The sequence below is a fragment of the Hemiscyllium ocellatum genome, chromosome 10 (genome assembly GCF_020745735.1).
Source record: "Hemiscyllium ocellatum isolate sHemOce1 chromosome 10, sHemOce1.pat.X.cur, whole genome shotgun sequence".
Lineage (NCBI taxonomy): Eukaryota > Metazoa > Chordata > Chondrichthyes > Orectolobiformes > Hemiscylliidae > Hemiscyllium > Hemiscyllium ocellatum.
In genome coordinates, this window is record NC_083410.1 from 112,818,434 (window position 1) to 112,840,757 (window position 22,324).

Below are 22,324 nucleotides of genomic sequence, written 5' to 3' on the forward strand. Positions count from 1 at the left end.
AAGGAAGTTGTGCAATTGCTCTGAGCTTGAATAGGGTTGGCCCTTCTCCCACATTACAGACAGAAGATCATGGAACAAAGCAGCCAAGGACAATGGGTGGCCACCTGCCCAGAAGGAAGGTTCAGTTAGCAATGGGGGCATGAACGTTAGATTTTGGGGCCCAGTGACAATTAGAAGAAGCTCTCTTCAAATGGCAGATCGTACCCTGAGCTTGAGGAGGGCACAATTAGGTGAATTGGCCATGCTAAATTGCCTGTAATGTTAGGTGAAGGGGTTAATATAGGGGAATGGGTCTGGGTGGGTTGCACTTCAGCAGGTCGGTGTGGACTTGTAGGGCCGAAGGCCCTGTTTCCACACTGTAAAGAAAAAAAAGGGTCAGCACAGTGGTTAGCACTGCTGCCTCACAGCGCCAGAAACCCGGGTTCAATTCCCGCCTCAGGCAACAGTCTGTGTGGAGTTTGCATATTCTCCCCGTGTCTGCGTGGGTTTCCTCCCACAGTCCAAAAATGTGCAGGTTAGGTGAATTGGCCATGCAAAATTGCCCGTAGTGTTAGGTGAAGAGGTAAATGTAAGGGAATGGGTCTGGGTGGGTTGCTCTTCAGAGGGTCAGTGTGGACTTGTTGGGCCGAAGGCCCTGTTTCCACACTGTAGGTAATCTAATCTGATCAACAAAGATGGAGCTACCCAGAAGTGACCAGGGCCAGTGCCACAGGAGACTGCAAATCTTCATCCTTGCAGGTGGCCACAGACCATGTCACTGTGAAGGCCTTATACCTCACAGTGCTAAGTACCATGTATTGCCAGTGACCATCAAAGAGCCAAAAGCAAAGAGGTTCAATGCTACTATGTATTTAGCCATATCTGAAAACCTGCTGCACAAGAGTGCAGTTCATGTTCACTAATGCTCTGTTTTCCAGAGCTGAAGAGCACATTCATTGAGCAACAAAGTCTGGCAAGGACAGTGACATTGGCTTTCATATCCATTGCTGGATTTGTGAGACCTCTTCTGGAATATTGTCTCAAGTTCTGGTTACTCAATTATAGGAAGGTTATTACTAAGCAGGAGAAGATTCAGAAGAGATTTACCAGGATGTTGCCGGGTATGGAAGGTTTAGTTTTAAAGAAAGGCTATTTAAGCTGGGACTTTTTTCACTGCAGTGTAGGAGGTTGATTGGTGACCTAATAGTTGATAAAATAATGAGGGGTATAGATGGAGTTAATGGTAGGTGTCTGTTCCCTAGGATGGAGGATTTCAAGATTGGGGGCACAATTTTAAGGTGAGAAGAGGGAGATTTAAAAAAGATATGAGGGGCAAACTTTTTACACAGAGGATGTTTCATATGTGGAATGAACTTCCTGAGGGAGTGGTTGAATTGGGTGCAATTACAATGTTTAAAAGGCAATTGGATAAGGAAGTGAATAGGAAAGGTTTGGAGGGATATGGGCCAGGAGCAGACAGGTGGGACTAGTTTAGTTTGGAATTATATTTGGCATTGACTGGTTGGACCGAAGGGTCTGTTTCCATGCTGTATGACTCTATAAGAGGAAGGGTTTCCACTCCTTCAATGTTGAGCTGATCTGTGACCACGTCAAGAGCTTCCTCCGTGTGTACTGCTACTCTTTCAACCTCTCCAGGTTGCCTCCAACTCCCAAAATGCATGGATGGGTCCTCTCGGAGATGCAATGTAGGAACTAGGAATCCTAAGATAAATGTATAAAGGTGTTGCATTCAATTTCACCTGCTCAGCAGATCAGCCATTCTGAAATGTGATTCTAGTGTGTGAATTGGTTGAGTAGTGCCCTTGAATCCCTCCTTTTATATGATTTCAGTCATTGTGGTGGTCTGCTGTGCTCTCCTTAGCTCAGCACTCTGAGAAGGTGAGGACTTTGAGAACTCCTGGACGCACTAAAAGGAAGTAGCTATTTATAAGAGGAGTAGGAGGTAAAAGAATGGGGAATACAGAGGGACATGATACCTAACAACAAAAGTGCCCTTGCCACACTCTGATCTCCTTCCCCTCCCCAATGGCCTCCAACATTAATAGATCCAGGTTGGCATCAATGAAGCAAGTTCCACAAAATGTCATCACAAGAAGTTGAGGTTGCAGGTGCAGCTGGTAATTAAGAAGGCAAATGGAATATTGTCCTTCATTGCTAGAGGGTTGGGGTTTAAAAATAGGGAAGTTATGCTGCAGCTGTATAGGGTGCTGGTGAGGCCACTTCTGGAGTACTGTGCACAATTTTGGTCTCCTTACTTGAGAAAGGATATATTGGCACTAGAAGGGGTGCAGAAGAGGTTCACTAGGTTGATTCCGGAATTGGGAAGGTTGCCTTAAGCGGAGAGATTGAATAGCTTGGGACTGTACTCATTTGAATTTAGAAGAATGAGAGGGGTTTATTCCCCTCCATAATTTTACAGCTTTCTCTAGGATAGAAGCAGGGAGGTTGCTTCCACTGACAGGTGAAACTAGAACTAGGGGGCATAGCCTCAAATTATGGAGGTGCCGATTTAGGACTGAGTTGAGGAGGGTTGTGAATCTGGGAATTCCCTGCCTGGTGAAGTAGTTGAAACTACATTGTTTTTAAGGCAAAGATAAATAGTTTTGAACAGTAAAGGCAGTAAGGTTATGTTGAGAGGGTGGGTAAGTGCAGCTGAGACTGTGAAAGGATCAGCCATGATCTTATTGAATGGCGGAGCAGGCTTGATGGACTGGATGGTCAACTCCTGCTCCTATTTCTTATGTTCTTATGTCCATCCTGCCATCGGTGTCACTTCTCCATCTCCACCATGACATCTTCTTTTCTTCTGGTGTAATGGAAGACTTTGGCAGAACTCCTCCTCTAGACACCAATAATTTTGTAATTGTGTGTACTCAAATTCCACAGTTCGTCTGTTTCAGGAAAACTGTCACAGTACTAATTAAGGTCTCGTTCCCATGAAACTCTAAACTTCTATCTTTTATTAGAAGCAGCTTTCTGATCCAAAGCTAGACTTAGCTCCTGTTTCTCACCCACTGGCAGAAATTGAGCTCCATATTACAATACTTGCAATGCACATTCATACCTCATTAGTGTATCTTGAAGCTACAACATACAATTCAAAATCTTGCCATACTCACATTTGTCAAGGCCATGATATCACAAGTGTTTGTAAAGCAACATGGATGCAAGATTGTTCAGTATCAGCTTCCACAATAGCTTCTTGCTTCTATAACAACAGTGCAGTGTAAGGAAATGTTAAGGAGGGAGGAACTCAGTAAAATTACAATCACCAGAGAAGTGATATTGAGCAAATTGTTGGAGCTGTGTGCTGGGCTCTAGGTCCTGGTGGGTTTCATTCTGAAAGCTTAAAAAAAGTGACGAGTGAGATAGTTAATGCATAGATTTTCATTTTCCCAACTGCTCTGGATTCAGGGAAGGTGCCTTTTGCATATAAAATAACAATCTCAATTCCTTTATTCAAAAAGGAGGGAACTAGAAAACAGGATTATTTTGTCCATTTAACTTAATGTGTGTTCTAAGGAAAATGTTAGAAGCTGTTATTAAATATACTGTAACAGAATACTTAAAGTTAAAGGTAACCAGACAGAGTCAACATGGTTTTGTGAAAGCGAGCTCATATTTAACCAATGTAATAGTATCATTTAAGGAAGTAACTTGAATAAAGGAGAACCATTAGATGTACTGTATGTGGGTTTCCAGAATGCATTTGTTAAGGTGCCACATGAAAGGTTATTATGGAAAATAAAAGTTATGGTGTAGGTGGTATTTTGGCATGGATAGAAGATTGTCTGATTAACAGGAAACAAGAGGCATAAAAGATTATTTTCTGGTTGACAAAGTATATTGAATGTTGTTTCACAGGGATCAGTGCTTGATTTCAGTTATTTACAACTTGTATGGATGAAAGGATCAAAAGCATGTTTTCTAAATTTGCATATAATAAAACATAAGTAGGAATGTAAGTTGTGAAGAGGACAAGAGACTTAAAAAGTGACTTAAATCGGTTAAGTGAGTGGACAAAGAGCTGACAAATGCAATATAATGTGGAAAGATGTGAAATTGTCTACTTTGGCAGAAAGTGTAAAAATGAAGCATTATTTTTAAATAGTGAGTGATTGCAGAACTCTGATTATTAGGGTGATGTGTGTGTCCTAGTCACCCTAGTCTTACCAGACGATAGAATTGCCTCCATTAGAGAGAAATAAGTGGTGCTGGTTTAACCTGAGGGTCACCATGCCTCTGGGTGAGAAGGAGATTCCATCATAATAGTCTCAGTCAGTGCAGGAATTGAATCTATGCAGTTGGCATAATTATGTATCCTAAAGCAACCATCCAGTCAACTGGGCTAACTAAGCCTCATACTTAAGTACGGGCCAATGGTGCCGATTCCATCTGGAATACTGTATACAATGTTGTCATCTTATTTAAGAGAGGATATAAATATGTGAGAAAATAGGAACAGCAGTAGGCCGTTTAGCCCTGAGTGTGGTTGAATTGGTTCAACTGAAATTGTCTTGAATTGGCTCTGCCATTTTAGATTATTGCTTTTGTTCTTTTTATCTATCACAACACCATATTCTTGTGCTTTCCCCATATCTCTTGATATTGTTACTTGGAACAGTACAGAGAAGGTTTACGAGATTTCTACCTGGAACGAGCAGAGTGTCTTTTGAGATAAGTTAGACAGGCTTAGCTTGTATCTGCTGAAGTTCAGAAGAGTAAGAGGCAACCTGATTGAAACATAAAATCATGAGGGGTCTTCATAGGTGAGTGTGGAAAGGATGAGAATCAGGAAGAAGTCACTGATTAAAAATAAAGAGTCACCCATTTAATAGAGAGATAAGGAGAATCTTTGTCTGCAGATGACTGAGGGTCTTTGGAACTCTGCTTCCACCAGCTCTTGGGAAACAGAGTCTTGAATATTTTTAGGTTGAAGGTAGGTAGATGCTTGATAAACAAGAGGACAAAAGATTATTGGGATAGGTGAGAAATTGGAATACTCCGATCAGCCATGATTTTATTGAATGACAGAGCAGGCTTAAGGACTGAGTAGTTTTTTTTTTGCTCTTAATGTATAAGAATGTTCATTTGACAGCATGCTCTGTGGAACGTGACTGTGTATTAATTTCATTCATTTGAACTGCTAGGTTATTCTGAACATCAGTGTTACAAAACTTCAATTTGTATTACCTCACTGTCTTGGATGTTGCTGAAATTCTGCAAATGGTAGTTAACATTTCTAATAATTGTTTCGATTTGGACAGGTACCAACGGTTTGAAAAAGCTTTTCTGCTGGCGATAGATATAGGTGCTCGAGATCTCTTCATGGTGAGTCATTTCCTAAACATTTCTGTGCTGTTTGCTTGTTCCAAATCTGGTGCTATTGTTAGTATTTGTGCTTTTTAAAGCAAATTGGTGACAACTAGACTGAAGGAAAGACAGATGCACTCACAGCCATTGTAGAACTGGTCAGTAGTTCTACTGTGTCCTTTTTTTTTACTTTTTGACAATTTCTCACTATAGCCTTGGGACTGTTTTGTATTTTGCAGATAGCAATCAGACATTCAGAACTTTTATCTTTTTTTTAAATGGGTAATGCATGTGGATTTCACCTTTCAATCTAATGGGCATGATATTTGTAATCCACTCCCAAAAAAGAAGTACAGCTGCAAGAACCAAAATACCATGGATGGAACATGCTTAGGAATCTGAAAGCTTATGCTACTCTGACAAATTATGAAAGCTTCTGCAGGTACTTTTCATACATGAAAGTTAAAGTACAAACTCAAAGGAATTGACACTTAACACTTCTTTTGGTCCTCCCATTTAATTAGCTACAGAAGTAAAATTAACCTGCCCAGAACATCTTGTGTGAAACCCAGCATGTGATCCTTGTTTCCAGAGATCTTGCACCACAATGCCACAGTGAGGATGGGTGGACAAAGCACTTTGCTAAATCTCTCAGCATGTATCTTCTGGACCAGAGCTTTGATTGTATATAAAAGCATGAAAAGAAAAGGCAGGGGGAGGGGAATCTTTAAGTGCCTGGTGCTAATAAAGACATTGTACAGGCTTTCCTGCAATTTAAAAAAAAGTTACTGTTAATTCTTCAAATTCTCCTGTGTATCTTGGGGAAATAAGAGATTCGAAGAGAATAGGAACAAATCTTTGTTAATTGACTTTTGGTTATTTTTATAATTATCATTCAATTTAGTGTAAAATGTTTCTGTCATCTAACTACCTGTACTCAAAGCTACCCTCATGGCTTCCTGCTTGGAAAGTAAGCCAGCTTGCTGTTGGTATTGAAACACCACAAATTGAAAGGGTTATTTGTTTCTTAATTGCTATTTGTTTTTGCTGATTTATTCACTTTTATTGCCACTTTCTCTCTAGGAGTTCTCTTGTATCACCTACATTTACACTAAAAGATTAGGTTGAACATGGGCTGCTCAGCATCTGCCATGACATTTTAAACCTAACGTTAGAAATGAAAGATTCAACTTGTGTAATGTGTCTTAATCTATCCCCTTTAGCTATGGCAAAGTCATAAAATTTTATTCTAAGTGACATGATTTAAATTAAGGGCTTACTTTGTAGATAAAGTTAAAAATCATACAACACCAGATTACAGTCCGACAGATTAATATGGAGGCAGTAGTTTTCCAGCACAGAATTGCTATAAATTCTGTGTCTTATGATTCTGCTCCACAACCGCCTGATGAAGAAGGAGCGCTTTGAAAGCTAGTGCTTCCAAATAAACCTGTTAGACTATAATCTGGTGTTGTGTGATTTTTAACTGTGTCCATCCCAGTCCATCACCGATACCTCCAAATAATGGTAGATGAAGATTGGTCTAAAGGTGCAGGACAATATATTGTTATCCTTCCACCTCATACAGAGAGCAATATGTTATTATAAACATCAATTTTATTTCAGCATCTTCAAACTTAACATGGCAAATGTGAAATAAACACACGGATGATCCCTGGAATGGTAGGTCTAACGTATGAGGAACAGCTGAGGATCCTGGGATTGTATTCATTGGAGTTTAGAAGATTAAGGGGAGACTTAATAGAGATGTACAAGATAATACATGGCTTGGAAAGGGTGGATGCTAGGAAATTGTTTCCATTAGGCGAGGAGACTAGGACCTGTGGACACAGCCTTAGAATTAGAGGGGGTCAATTCAGAACAGAAATGCGGAGACATTTCTACAGCTAGAGGGTGGTGGGCCTGTGGAATTCATTGCCGCAGAGTGCAGTGGAGGCCGGGATGCTAAATATCTTCAAGGCAGAGGTTGATAGATTCTTGTTGTCTCGAGGAGTTAAAGGCTATGGGGAGAACGCTGGTAAGTGGAGTTGAAATGCCCATCAGCCATGATTGAATGGCGGAGTGGACTCGATGGGCCGAATAGCCTTACTTCCACTCCTATGTCTTATGGTCTTATGGACTATTTGAAGAAAATGGATACAGAGCCAAGGGAACTGGGTGCCTTCATGGAACTCGAACAAACCTGAACGATAAACACTAATATAAGCCTGTTTGCCTGAATAGTCTGTCTGAGGGTTGGAATTTTAGTTTTAGAACTCTAGTTGTGTAGTAGGAGTGAAAGACTTCTAGGTCAGTGCAGAGATTGGAATCTCATCCATAATGTAAAGTCAATTACTTTCAATTAGGTTGTGTCAGCCAATGACATAGGAGATTTGTTACACCATCAATATGCAGAATGATGGAATATTTAATTTCACTTGTTCTCCATGATTACTCAGGGCCACAAAATTGCACTTTATAAGAGGGGGTGTTATCAGTGAATTACATTAGTATCTATCTAATTCTGACCTCTATCCATACAAGCACAGCCAATAGTTGTCAAGGTCACTACAGCCTTGGATGTTATACCTGAAAAACTGCCCTCCAACCCAAGCTGCCATAAGATCACTAGTCAGCAGAGCACAGATATAAAGCAGGCGATTTGATGAATTGGTGGGAAGACTAAACCAGTTCATTCTCCAGTCATGGATATTTGGCAGCAACAGCATAGGAAAGTTCTATGGTGATGAGAGTCCGGAGGGATTTGCCCACAATCTACTTCAACCACAAAGATTGAGAACAATGAAACTTAAGATTGTGATTTGCTGAAGATGGATGAGGTGCTTTTGAGACAACCATACAGGTTTCAGTTATTTAACTTTGCCTATATACCTGAATACAGAGTATACAGATAGAACACATCCCTATATAGAAACAAAGAAACATGGAGTAGGAGAAGGCCACTTAGCCCATCAAACCTACTCAACATTCAATATGATCATGATTAATCCTTTAACTCAATGCTAGGTATATGCTTTCTCCCCATATTCATGAAGCCTTTAATATCTAAAAATGGAGCTGCCTCTTTTGAATCTTGAAGTTGAATATGTGAATTTAACAGGGAAAAAAGAATTATAAGTTGAACCTGATGGTGCAAAACCCTTATGTAATGTAAGATTGTTTATAGGGAAGAATTATATTGTATTGTGCATATTTGCCTAACTAGTTAATGCGTATATTCGGATTGTGGATATCTAGTGAGGTTTATAATTATCATCTGCATTTTGTAGTTTTTATGCTGAATTTGCAGCCTGCATTGATCTGGTTTCCCAATCTTCTAACTTGATGCTGTTCTGACTGGGTAGTGGTCTGTAACACTGAAAAGAGTTGTCCGAGACTTTTCTCAAGTTAGGTGCTAAACAAGTGCAATATTGATACAGAGCCCATAAAACTGCCAATATAGCAGTCAGCAAACTCAAACTTTCAGGTTTGGGTCTTTGACATTGTCCAACAAGCCAAGGACATCAAACAAATCTGTCCAGTCCACATACTCAACAAGGTGAATCTCAGAACCTGATCATTTAACCCACTTTTTAGATTAGATTCCTTACAGTGTGGAAACAGGCCCTTCGGCCCAACCAGTCCACACTGACCCTCCAAAGAGTAACCTACCCAGAACCATTTCCCTCCTAACACTAACACTAGTGGGCAATTTAGCATGACCAATTCACCTGATCTGCACATCTTTTGATTGTGGGAGGAAACCGGAGCACCCAGAGGAAACCCACACAGACACTGGGAGAATGTGCAAACTCCACACAGTCAGGCGCCTAAGGCTGGATTCGAACCTGGTGCTGTGAGGTAGCAGTGTTAACCATTGAGCCACCGTGCCGCCCTCTCCATGCTGCCCTCCAGATGAGAAGGACATCTAATGTCACTTCCTCTAGCTTTTCCCTGTAACCCTGCACATTCTTCCCTTTCATATAATAATACAATTCCCATTTGAACCAATTTCCACACACATAGGCAGAGCATTCTAAACCCTAACCATTCACTGCATGATAAAGTTTCTATTGTTTGCATTCTGAATTTGCACCGTTTTTCTATCACAAAGCTAAAAAAGCAATTGGAAAATTATTGTATTTCTGTACTTAACATAATAATTTGGCGAAAGTGAGAACTGCAAATACTGAGATCAGAGTCAAGATTAGAATGGTGCTGGAAAAGCACAGCAGATCAGGCAGCATCCGAGGAGCAGGAAAATCGATGTTTCGGGCAAAAGCCCTTAATCAGGGATGAAGGCAGGAAGCCTCCAGGGAGGAGAGATAAATGGGAGGGGGATGGGGCTGGGGAGAAGGTAGCTGAGAGTGCAGTCAGTGGATGGAGGTGGGGGTGAAGGTGATAGGTCAGATGGGAGGGTGGAACAGATAGGCGGGAAGGAAGATTGACAGGTGAGACAGGGCGGTGCTGAGCTGGAAGGTTGGAACTGGGGTAAGGTGGGGGGAGGGGAAATGAGAAAACTGGTGGAGTTCATATTGATGCCCTGGGGTTGAAGTGTTCTGAAGCAGAAGATGAGGCGTTCTTCCTCCAGGTGTCAGGTGGTGAGAGAGTGGCGGTGAAGGAGGCCCAGGACCTGCAAGTCCTCGGCAGAGTGGGAGGGGGAGTTGAAATGTTCGGCCATGGAAAGTGGGTTTCGTTGGGGTGGGTGTCCCGGAGATGTTCCCTAAAGCGCTCTGCAAGAAGGCATCCAGTCTCCCCATTGTAGAGGAGACTGCATCGAGAGCAACGGATACAATAAATGGTATTGGTGAATGTGCAGGTGAAACTTTGGATGTGGAAGGCTTCTTTGGGGCCTTGGATGGAGGTGAGGGGGGAGCTGTGGGAGAGGTTTCACAATTCATGCAGTGGCAGAGGAAGGTGTCGTGAGGGGAGGGTGGGTTGTTAGAGGGGTGTGGTCAGGTCCCCCTCCCATTTATCTCTCCACCACGAAGGCTCCCTGCTTCATTCCTGATGAATGGCTTTTGCCCAAAACGTCGATTTTCCTGCTCATCGGATGCTGCCTGACCTGCTGTACTTTTCCAGCACCAATGTAATCTTGAAAAGAATTTGTGTTAACACTGTCACATAGAACATTATTGAACCTTCCTTCCTAAATGAGCACTATTTTAGAAACTTTAGTTTTAAAACTTGTCTTCTCCGTGTGGATTGAAGCAAAGTGTAATAAACAACATAACACATTTGGGATTTACTGATATGTTCACTGTTTTGGTTTGAATTCAACAGGATATATATTATGTGGCTTTGGATAAGGGTGAGTTGGCACTGGCTGAAGTGGCTAAGAAGAAAGCTAATGAGATTAATGCAGAATCAATAACAGCCGAAGTTGGTAAGAGTTAATTCTTTGTAAATGATGAGGTATTTTTATTTAGATCAATCCCATTTAAAAATGCCTCAAATATAGCTCCAGCAATATTGATCGGAGTTGGCAGTTAATTGATTTTGAAGATTCTTGAAAAAGATTTATCTGATTTGAATTTGCAGTTGTGTACTGTATTGCATTGTGAACGCTATAAACATTTATGTAGCCATCATTTAAGTTAGTAAATTTGTGTTTTATTCACTGGTTTATACCATCCTAATCTCCGTATTTAATATTATTACATTATAGTATATAAATAAAATAATTGCAATGGGAAATGCACATTGGTTAGAAGCTGAAAGTTCTCTTCAAGGAATCAAATGCTACACTTTAATAACAAAGATCTCATGAAGTCACAACACAACTAAATTTTACAATCTCAGCGGAACTAGAAAGGGTTTTCTTGTGATGGAATCTGTCTCCTTAATGTTAAACCCAATTCAAGGGACTGTCTGCTTCTTCAGCACTCAACAAAATTCACTGTGATCCATTTAAAATTGTTGCCCTTGTCTTGAAGTTTAACCTTACCACTGCAATATCACCTGATGCCAATAATACCCACTTAATATTTCTTATCACCGAGAAAAGATCTTGTTTAAAAAAATACAATATTGTCCAGTTGTATAAGCCATAAATCCACTGACTTTCCAAAACACTTCCCTTTTTCTGTGCCAGGTGAAGTTTCATTTAAGCTTTTTTCATGACAGTAAAGGTATTTCTTTTGACAATGTGTCTGTGCTGAGAAATTGATTTAGCCCAGCTATTTGACAGGGAGTCACCACTCTTTTGAGTAATTTCAGCATTTTGTCATCCCAAACTGAAGCAGATAGAATTCTGAAATTCTTTAAGTTTATTTTAGTTCTTATTATTTAAGTAAGCTGGGTAATTTTTTTAACCAAGCCACCCCCCACAATATGGATTGCATCCATTATCCAAAACCACACGATTGAATGAGTCTATGACTTAACTATTGTTGTGAGTATATTTCATAGAATCATAGAATACAGAAGAGACCCTTCAGCCCATTGAGTCTGTACCACCAAAATTATGTTAAATTTACACTACTCACTTTCCAACATTTGATCCAGAGCCTTAAATGTCATGATATTTAAAGTGCTCACCCAACTACATTTTAAAGGTTATGAGGCTACCCAGCTCAACTATTCTACCAGGCAGTGCATTCCAGATCCCCATCACCTTCTGGGTGAAAATATTTTTCCTAAAATACCCTCTAAACTCCTGTCTTCCACCTTTAAAAGTGTGCCTCCTTATTGCTAATCTTATATAGGTCTGACAGGTGTCCCCTAAACCTTCTCTCTAACTTGCCAAGTTACCATGGATCCCATGTGCTTTTATCTTTTCAGTTTCCCATGTGGGATTTGCTGAAATCTATATAAATATACCAACTGCATTACCCTCATCTACACTGTTGCCTTTGCATAATCAATATCACCACCTTCTCCTTCCACTCCTTCTATGTCATGTGTAATTTCAAAAGCATTATCATTCCATTTTGGACAATTTGTTGCATACTAGTATTTTGAGTCACGCCTGTTGACCATTGCTGGTTTTAATAGAACACTGATTCCTTCTCAATCTCCTAATACTGTAAACTCCGTGCCATAAAGGTTGCTTCCCTCTGTTGTATAAGGCAGTTGAAAGGCTGAACTCACTTCATGAGATAAGCTCCATCCACCAGGATAGAAAAGACTGTTCCGAGGAGGAACTCACGTGTTTGAGTTGTTCAACTGTTAAATCCATGGAATTAAACAGTAATATGTACTCACTCTTAAGCATAGCTTGAGAACTCACAAGAGACTATCATGCAACTCAGATCTAGTGTAACTAGCCATTATGTAGTATGTAATAAATCCATTCTGTTTAACGAGACCAATGTTCTCTTCTGCAGAAGGCTTTCTGTGTGCATCCTTTCCACATGAAATCATAACTTAGGCTAAAAGGTAAAGTCGCCCTCATCCTATTGGGTTACAGGGCTGCTTTCTCGCTATAGAGAGAATCGAATCATAGATAGGGTGAATAGCCAAGGTCTTTTTCCTAAGGTAGGGGAGCCCAAAGCTAGTGGGCATAGGTTTTAAGGGGAGAAGGGAAAGATTTAAAAGGGACCTAAGGTTCAACCTTTTCACACAGAGGGTGGTGTGCATGTGGAATGAACTGCCAGAGGAAGTGCTGGAGGCTGGATCAATTACAATATTTAAAAGGCATTTAGGTGGGTACATGAATAGGAAGGGTTTAGAGGGATATTTCTCAAGGTTGTTATTCCACAACTGTGTTACCTAGATTTTCTGATGAGGTTTGTGCGTGGCCAGAGGTGACGCCATGGGAGAGTGTGTGTGTGTGTGTGTGTGTGTGTGTGTGTCTATATATCCATATATCCATATTCCCCAGCATGACAAACATCAAAGATTGGAAGGTCATTCGTTTTGAGGTGGGGAATCAATCTGTTGTTTTGAGACAAGGTTGTGCAAGTCAGTAAGCATGTAGGAACAGTTTATTTTTGAGGAGAGCAGGTCTCCCTCAATTCTGTACTTTTTGCATGAACAGAGAAAAGTTACAGCCCAGAAACAGGCCCTCCAAGCCTGAGCCGATCCAAATCTACTGTCTAAACCGTCGCCCAATTCCTAAGCATCTGTATCCCTCTGCTCCCCACCTACCCATGCATCTATCCAGATGCATCTTAAATGAATCTACCGTGCCTGCCTCTACCACCTCTGCTGGCAATGCGTTCCAGACACCCCCCACCCTCTGTGTGAAGTACTTGTCGCGTGTATCCCCCTTAAACTTTTCACCTCTCACCCTGAAAACGTGACCTCTCGTTATGGAATCCTTCACCCTGGGATAAAGCTTGTCTCTATCCACCCTGTCTGTACCCTTCATGGTTTTGTAAACCTCAATCAGGTCCCCCCTCAATTTCCTGTTTTCTAATGAAAATAAACCTAACCTACTCAACCTCTCTTCATAGCTAGCACCTTCCATACAGGCAACATCCTCATAAACCTTCTCTGCGCCTTCTGCAAAGCGTCCACATTCTTTTGGTAATGTGGTGACCAGAACTGTACACAGTATTCTAAATGCAGCCAAACCAACATCCTGTACAATTTTAACATGACTTGCCAGCTCTTATACTCAATACCCGTCCAGTGAAGGCAAGCATACTCAATGCCTTCTTGACCACTCTATCCACCTGTGCATCAACCTTCAGGGTACAATGGACCTGAACTCCAAGATCTCTCTGTCCATCAACTTTTCCCAAGGCTCTTCCGTTCATTGTATAATTCACTCTAGGATTAATCTTGCCTAAATGCATCACCTCACATTTTGTCTGGATTGAAATCCAGCTGCCACTTTCTGCCCAACTCTCCAGTCTATCTATGCCCTCCTGTATTCTTTAACAGTCCCTTCTGCTTTCTGCTGCTCCGCCAATCTTCGTGTCATCTGCAAACTTGCTGATCGTACCAACAGCGTCCTCTTCCAGATCATTTATGTATATTACAACCAACAGTGGCCCCAACACTGATCCCTGTGGAACACCACTGGTCACCTTTCTCCATTTAGAGAAACTCCCTTCAACTACTACTCTCTGTCTCCTGTTGCTCAACCAGTTCTTTATCCACCTAGCTAGAACACCCTGCACATCATGTGACTTCACTTTCTCTATTAGTCTACAATGGGGAACCTTATCAAACGCCTTACTAAAGTCCATGTATATGATATCAATACCCCTTCCTTCATCTATCAACTTGGTCACTTCCTCGAAGAACACTATTAAGTTGGTAAGGCACGATCTCCTCCGCACAAAACCATGTTGCATATCACTGATAAGCCCATTCTTTTCTAAATATAAATAAATCCCATCCCTCCAGCAACTTTCCCACCACTGATGTCAGGCTCTCTGGTTTGTAGTTACCCAGCATATCCCTACTACCCTTCTTGTACAGGGGGACAACATGAGCAACCTTTCAGTCCTCCGGCACCTCACCCATACTTAAGGATGCCACAAAGATATCTGTCAGGGCCCCAGCTATTTCCTCTCTCGCCTCCCTCAGCGACCTGGGATAGATCCCATCCAGTCCTGGGGATCTGTCCACCTTAATAACCTCTAGCCTGCCCAACACATCTTCCCTACTTATGTCAACATGATCCAGACTATTCAAACTTCTATCTCTAATCTCAAGATTCATGTTCCTCTCCTCAGTGAACACTGATGCAAAATAATCATTCAGAATCTCACCCATTCTCTCAGGTTTGACACACAGCCTTCCTTCATTATCCTTTACTGGACCTGCTTTCTCTAGTTACCTGCTTGCTTCTTATATGAGAATAAAATGCTTTGGGATTCTCCTTAATTCTGCTTGCTAAAGCTATTTCATTACCCCTTTTAGCCTGCTTGATTCCTCCAGGGCCCATACTGTTCTTAGCTGCCTGAACCTTATGTATGCTTCCCTTTTCCACTTGGAATGTAAGTCTCTGACTGAAATAGCACCTAAACAAAGTAGAAAACTGGTTTAAAAGTGCAAGCAAAACATACTGTTGTCAAGCGGAAGCAATAAAGCAGACAGTAAATAGTTGCACATGACATGGTTTGAGATGAAAGATATGGTGTCCTGTTGTGTTTACAGAGAGTACTCCCGCCCATTTTTGCTTACAAGTTTAATCAAGCAGTAATATGATATTTGTGGTTAGCTTGAAGGACTTAAGGTGCTGTGGATGAAGGCATGTTTATAGATGTCATGAGAAGTTACAGAAAGACATTCAGGTATTGTGACTATATTTTCAAGCTATGTTGTTTTCAATTTAATAATGTACAAGTGATTTTGCAGTCATGGCTCTTGTTCCATGGCTTCATTAATTTCTCCTGCTCCTCTTAATGTACTAGAGCCTCAATGATAATAGTACTTTGTTACTCAAAATTGTGTAACATGCAGCAGGAGCATAGGAATTCTCCAGAATGTTGTATTTGTAGCAGCTTTCACAACAGTAGCTGGCATAGTTCATTCACAACGTCCCACAACATCCTCAACAACAGCAACACTACACTTTGCTCACCTGGAGGAAATAGCATCAAGGACAAAAGACTCTGACCCTCCTGTGTCTCTCACACATCCTAAGGAGCCCGTCAGCTGCAGCCTGATCATGGGGAGGCTATTCACATTCTATTAGAGGTTGCTGCTGTTCCTGTGTTTTCTGTCATTGAGTTGCAGCAACAGAGATGGTCACATCTTCTGCGGCTGGATCCATCATTCACAGTTGTCAGTGCAGACCATGTATAGGGAGAAGAAGAAACAGAACAAGGTCCTTAGCAGCAAGAACAGTCACCATTTGTATCCCTGAAAAGTAAAAGCTTAATATGCTGGTCCGTTCGGGGACATGGAGCATTCTAACAAAAAAGGCCATGAGTTGATCCAACGTGGCATTTTGACATTGAATTTTATTCCAATGAATACATCACCAGTCATGTAGCAAAGAGACAGTAGTAGAGTATAGGAACACCAGGAGCATGGACTCCTTCCACTGCAAACGCCAATTCACCATGAAAGGTACAGTAGTGTTATATCTGTAGTTCAGGTGGACAGGCAATCAGTTTGATGCCCCTTTGCGTCCTCAAATGGCTTGCATTAGCTGTGTGCATTGTGCCCCAAAGGTGCCTCTTTTAATGTTGCATGTGATTATTTCTGCTTCACAGTGATGTCTGTCTGCAATTTTGCAAGGACCAGTGGTATGGTCAACATTGCTTGTGACCAACATTCACACTTTATTATTTGTTACTTCACTTTAATTAAACTGTTCAGACATGTTCTGACACACCTGCAGGGCAAGGGCCTCCAGGCTCAGAAGAGCCCTCCTTCCACATAGTTCTATAATGCATTCCTTTCATGTACTGCAGGTAAAGCCTGCATTTCTGATCATCAGGCAAACTGTGACTCTGCGACTATGGTTGGGGTCTCAGCCTTTTTCAGTTTGTAGGTTGCATTTAGCAATTGGCAGATCATGGACGGATGCTGGGCACGTTGACTTCCTGGCTTGACACATAGCACTCCCTGGACAGCCTATCTCTACTGAACACCAACATGTTCTCACTCACCTCCTCAAATTGCAAGTTCAACTTCTTTACCCCCTGAGCCGTGTCACTGCAGTTTCATCATGCCCTTCATTATGTTGCTCATGTTGAAGCAACTAGGGTGATATACACTTATTGCCAGACCCCTCTCATTCACTATCAGCTCTTCGACTTGTACAATAAACGGCTCCTTCACCATCCTTGTTCCCTCTGCTTCCTAAATCCTCTCACCTTCCTAACATTTTCCGCCAATACCCACCCCGGCATTAATTTTGCTAAACCACAGGACTGGCCATGACCCCAGCCCCCTGACTGTCTTGAGTGGGCAACCCCAACTGATGACTTACCAGATCTCTGACCACTCTGTCATATTCTCCATCTCATGATCCCAAATCCCTTGACCGTTTATACCAGAACAGTGGGATTGACTGGGCCAAACCCCACACTGCAATGAGATGGATCACTTGAGTCTGACTGTCCCAGGACAGCTGGCCATACCGAGACCCTGGATTGATAATGGACATTGCCCTTGACTCAGAATACTGGCACCCCTGACTGACAACAGCTTCCACTTGAATTATTAGGGGGCTAATACTCTTCTATTTTGAGGTATAGCCATCTGGCTGCTGCACGTGCAATGCATTTGCTGTATTGTCTCAGGCAGATACAATAGTTCTGAGGTTGACTTAGTGCTAAGAAAGCAACTAGACCTGAGGTACACCTGGTCTAGCCTGTAAATGATGTGCCTGCCACTGCACAGAAAGTGTCGTTGCAGCAGCATTCCAGAGTGCTCCAATGTCAAAAGTGTACTGAATTCCATTTTCTAAAACCTTAGGCTAGATATTGCAGTTAACAGCGAAACATTTCTCACCGCTGATTTCAAAGGCTGGCAGCAAAGATCTGGCAATCTCTGAGACATGGTGTTCTAATTTCACAACATCAGGTTCTTTTGTCATGGCAATAACATTGGCAATTTATATAACGCGTTTAATGCAAGGAATTGTTCCAAGGTGCCTCACAATAGCATCTTACAACAGTGTGACAGTGAGCCATGTATGGACATATTAAGCCAGATGACCTAAAGTTCGGTCAAAATGAAAGATTTTAAGATGTTTCTGAGAGGAGAAAAGTGAGTTCATGAGGCCCAAGAGGAAACTTCACCTTAATGCCCAAGCAGCTAAAAGCATGGTCCCTAATTCTGATCACATTAACAAAATGGAATTAAAGAATGTGGGTATTTCAGAAGACTGTGTGATTAGGGCAGAATATGGATATAGGAAAAAGTGAGGACATGGAATCATTTGAAATCAAGGCAAGAATTTTAAACTTAAGATGCTGTCTAACTGGAAGCTAGTGTAGATCAGTGAGCACAGGATTGATGGGGAGAGGAGGACATGCTTCAAGTTAAAGCACCAACAGTTCAGGTTTAGATGACCTCAGACATGAGAAATTGTTGGGGATAGGATCAGGGAAAACCCTAAAGCTTTCTATAGGTATATAAGGGATAAAAAGAATGACTAGAGTAAAATTGGGGCAATCAAAGACTGTAGTGGCAAGTTGTATGTGGAGTCAGAGGAGGTAGGGGAAGCAATAAATGAATATTTTTCATCAGTATTCACACTGGAAAAAGACAATGTTGTCGAGGAGAATACTGAGAAACAGACTAGATGGGATAGAGGTTCACAGGAGGAGATGTTAGAAATTCTGGCAAGTGTGAAAATGGATTGATCCTAGGATTCTCTGGGAAGCCAGGGAGGAGACTGCCAAGCCTTTGGCTTTGATTTTTGTCGTCAATGTCTGCAGGAATAGTGCCAGAAGACTGGAGGATAGCAAATGTTATTCCCTTGTTCAAAAAGGGGAGTAGAGACAGCCCTGGTAATTATAGACCAGTGAGTCTTACTTTGCTTTTGGGTAAAATGTTGGAAAGGGTTACAAGAAATAGGATTTATAATCATCTCAAAAGGAATAAGTAGATTAGGGATAGTCAACACGGTTTTGTGAAGGGTAGGTTGTGCCTCACAAACCTTTATTGAGTTCTTTGAAAAGGTGACCAAGCAGGTGGATGACGGTAAAGCCAGTGACGTGGTTTATATGGACTTCAGTAAAGTGGTTGATAAGGTTCCCCATGGTAGGCTACTGCACAAAATACGGAGGCATGGGGTTGAGGGCAATTTAGCAGTTTAGATCTGAAATTGGCTCGCTGAAAGAAGACAGAGTGGTGGTTGATGGGAAATGTTCATCCTGGAATTCCGTTATGAATGGTGTACCGCAAGGATTTGTTTTGGTCCACTGCTGTTTGTCATTTTTATAAGCGATCTGGATGAGGGTGTAGAAGGATGGATTAATAAATTTGCAGATGACACTAAGGTTGCTACAGTTGTAGATAGTGCTGAAGGATGTTGTAAGTTACTGATAGACAGAGATAAGTGCAGAGCTGGACTGAGAGGAGGCAAATGGTGTTCGATGCAGAAAAGTGTGAGGTGTTTTACTTTGGAAGGAGTAACAGGAATGTAAAATACTGGGAGAATGATAGGATTCTTGGTAGTGTAGATGAGCAGAGAGATCTCGGTGTCCATGTACGTAGATCCCTCAAAGTTGCCACCCAGGTTGATAGGGCTGTTAAGAAGGCATACGATGTGATAGCTTTAATTGCATTAGTAGAGGGATTGAGTTTCGGAACCATGAGGTCATGCTGCAGCTGTACAAAACACTGGTGAGGCTGCACTTGGAATATTGCGTACAGTTCTGGTCACAGCATAACAGGAAGGATGTGGAAGCTTTGGAAAGGGTTCAGAGGAGATTTACTAGGATGTTGCTTGGTATGGAGGGAAGGTCTTACGAGGAAAGGTTGAGGGACTTGAGACCGTTTTCATAGAGAGAAGAAGGTTGAGAGGCGACTTAATTGAGATATATAAGATAATCAGAGGGATAGATTGGTTGAACAGTGAGAGCCTTTTCCCTCGAATGGTGATGGCCAGCACGAGGAGACATAGCTTCAAATTGAGGGGTGATGGATATAGGACAGGTGTCAGAGGTAGTTTCTTTACTCAGAGTAATCGAGGTGTGGAGTGCACTACCTACAACAGTTATAGACTCGCCAACTTTACGGGCATTTAAACGGTCATTGGATAGACATATGGACAAGAATGGAATAGTGTAGGTTAGACGGGCTTCAGATTGGTTTCACAGGGCGGTGCACCATGGAGGGCCGAAGGGCCTGTACTGCGATGTCATGTTTTATGTTCTATGTTCTAGGTTGTAAGACTGAAGAAAGAGGTTTTTCAGGTCTAAAACAGGAGTGTATCATTAACAAAAATGGAAATTACTAGAGAAACTCAGTACGTTTGGCAGCATCTGTGAGGGAGAAACAGAGTTCAGATTTCAAGTCTGATATAACTCTCCTTCTGAATTAAATGTTTGCTGATAAGTGGGATGTGCATATGGAATTAAGTTAGAAAATAAAATATCACTTTTTTTAAAATGTGGAATTTCTTAAATTTGGGCGAAATTTGACATTCAGCAAAGATAAAAGTACTTATTCAGAGCAAGTGTGTTCAGGAGTGATTATGAACTTTTTAAACCTCATTCAACAGCATGCAAAGTTTTAAGGGTTTTTACAAATAGATGAAGAGTGTAAGTTTTCATCAGTTTATAGATTCCCAACTGATTGCAATATGGAGAATTTCCTTGTATCCTCTGGAGATCTTTCTGGATTTCTGAATTTAACTGCACATCACCAAACTCCAGAAGTTCTTGTCAGTTCGAAGGAAAAATTATGCCAAATGCTGATCGTTTTCTTGGCATTACTTTTTAAAATCTGTTTAATGGACGTGGACTGTCTAGGCTATCATCTATTACGTGTCCCTCGTTGCTGAGAAAGTGGTGATGAGTTTCATCCTTGAACTATTGCAGCCTGTGGTGTGAGCACACCCAGAATGCTTTTAGAGAGGGAGTTTTGGGATCTGGTGGGATTCAGCAGTACTGATGGATGGTTGCTGTTCTTGTCCTTCTCAATGGTAGGGATCATGGGTTTGAAAGGTGCTGTCTGAAGAACCATGGTGAATTATTGCAGTACAACATGTCGATCATACACACTGCTCCACTGTGCACTGGTGGAGGAACAGTGTGATGACATTGTTAGATAGGACCAAATAAGAGGCCATTTTGTTCTGGTGTTGAGCTTCTTCAGTGCTATTAGAGCTGCACTCCAGGGACTTGAAGAATATTCCATCACAATTCTGACTTACAAACATATGAAATAGGAGCAGAAGTAGGCAGTTTGGCTAGGGATCTGAGGAGGAGACAGAAATGGATTGATCACTGAAAATGCTTACAAATGGTTAAGCCATTTCTTTTGCATTGATGTGCCAGATCCCCCATTGTTAAGCACGTGCATATTTATGAAATCTCCTCCAATAAGTCATTTGTCTAGCACAGTTCACAAATGGATGTAACAGGACATAAAATGATGGAATAATATAGTACAGAAGAGACTCGTCAATCTATTGAGTCTATACTGCCAAAAATACACTACTACCTACACTAGTGACATTTTTCTGCACTAGGCCCATAGCCTTGAATGTCATGACATTTCAAGTGTTCGTCCAAATACTTTTTTACTTCTGTGCTTAGCTTTGATCTGTTGGCTGTGGGATCACTTAGCTTTGTCTATTATATGTTGCCTCTGCTGCCTGATGTGCAAATAGTCTAGTGTTGTAGCTCCAACAGTTTGACACTTTGTTTTTAGACATGCCTGGTGCTGATCCTCCTGCACTCTTCATTGAACCATATTTGATCCCTTGGCTTGATGATGATGGAAGTTTGGAGGGTATCACAGGCCATGAGAGTACCAACTGTGGTAGAGTACAGTCTTGCTGCTGATGATAGCCCACAGTGCCTTACAGATGCCTAGTTTTGAGTTGCCACATCTGTTTGAAATCTACCTATTCACCATATTGGTACGGCCACGCAATCCAAAGGAGCATATCCTCAATGTGGAGGTAGGACCTCACCTTCATAAGCACTCTGGAGTTACTCCTATCAATTCTATCATGAACAAATACACCTGCAACAAGAAGACTGGTGAGGATGAAATCGAGTAGATTTTTCACTCTTGTTAGTTCCCTGATCTGCTGCAAACTCTAGCAGCAATGTCCTCTAGGACTTGGCCAACTTGGTCAGCAGTGATGCTTCTAAATTTGTTCATCTCCTGAAGCCAGGGTTGTTGGAGGGTGCTCATTGTCCATGCTTGACCTCATGTCATGAAACTTTATGGGGTCACCTGGAAATTCATTCCCAACCGTATACTAATGTGGTTCTAAGTCTGGTGGTGAGACCATGGTTATTTTAATTGATCTTTTTAAAATATCAGTTTGGCTGGATATATGGCATTGTTCCCAATGTAAAACTTCATTCCATGTTCAATTTGGTGCTGAATGTGTTCTAAGCAATGAAATCATCATGAAGTCAAATTATATTATTGATAAATGTCATTATGAAAATCTCACTGGCATATT

General features: G+C 41.5%; 1 protein-coding gene across 1 annotated transcript in view; it reads left to right on the forward strand.

Moving 5' to 3' along the window:
* Positions 1 to 22,324, forward strand: part of wdpcp (WD repeat containing planar cell polarity effector) — a 124,000-nt gene that overhangs the window by 67,397 nt on the left and 34,279 nt on the right. The window contains exons 14-15 of the mRNA XM_060831175.1: positions 5,268 to 5,331; positions 10,597 to 10,699. Coding sequence (XP_060687158.1) covers positions 5,268 to 5,331; positions 10,597 to 10,699 — 167 coding nt within the window. The remainder of the gene's footprint in view (positions 1 to 5,267; positions 5,332 to 10,596; positions 10,700 to 22,324) is intronic.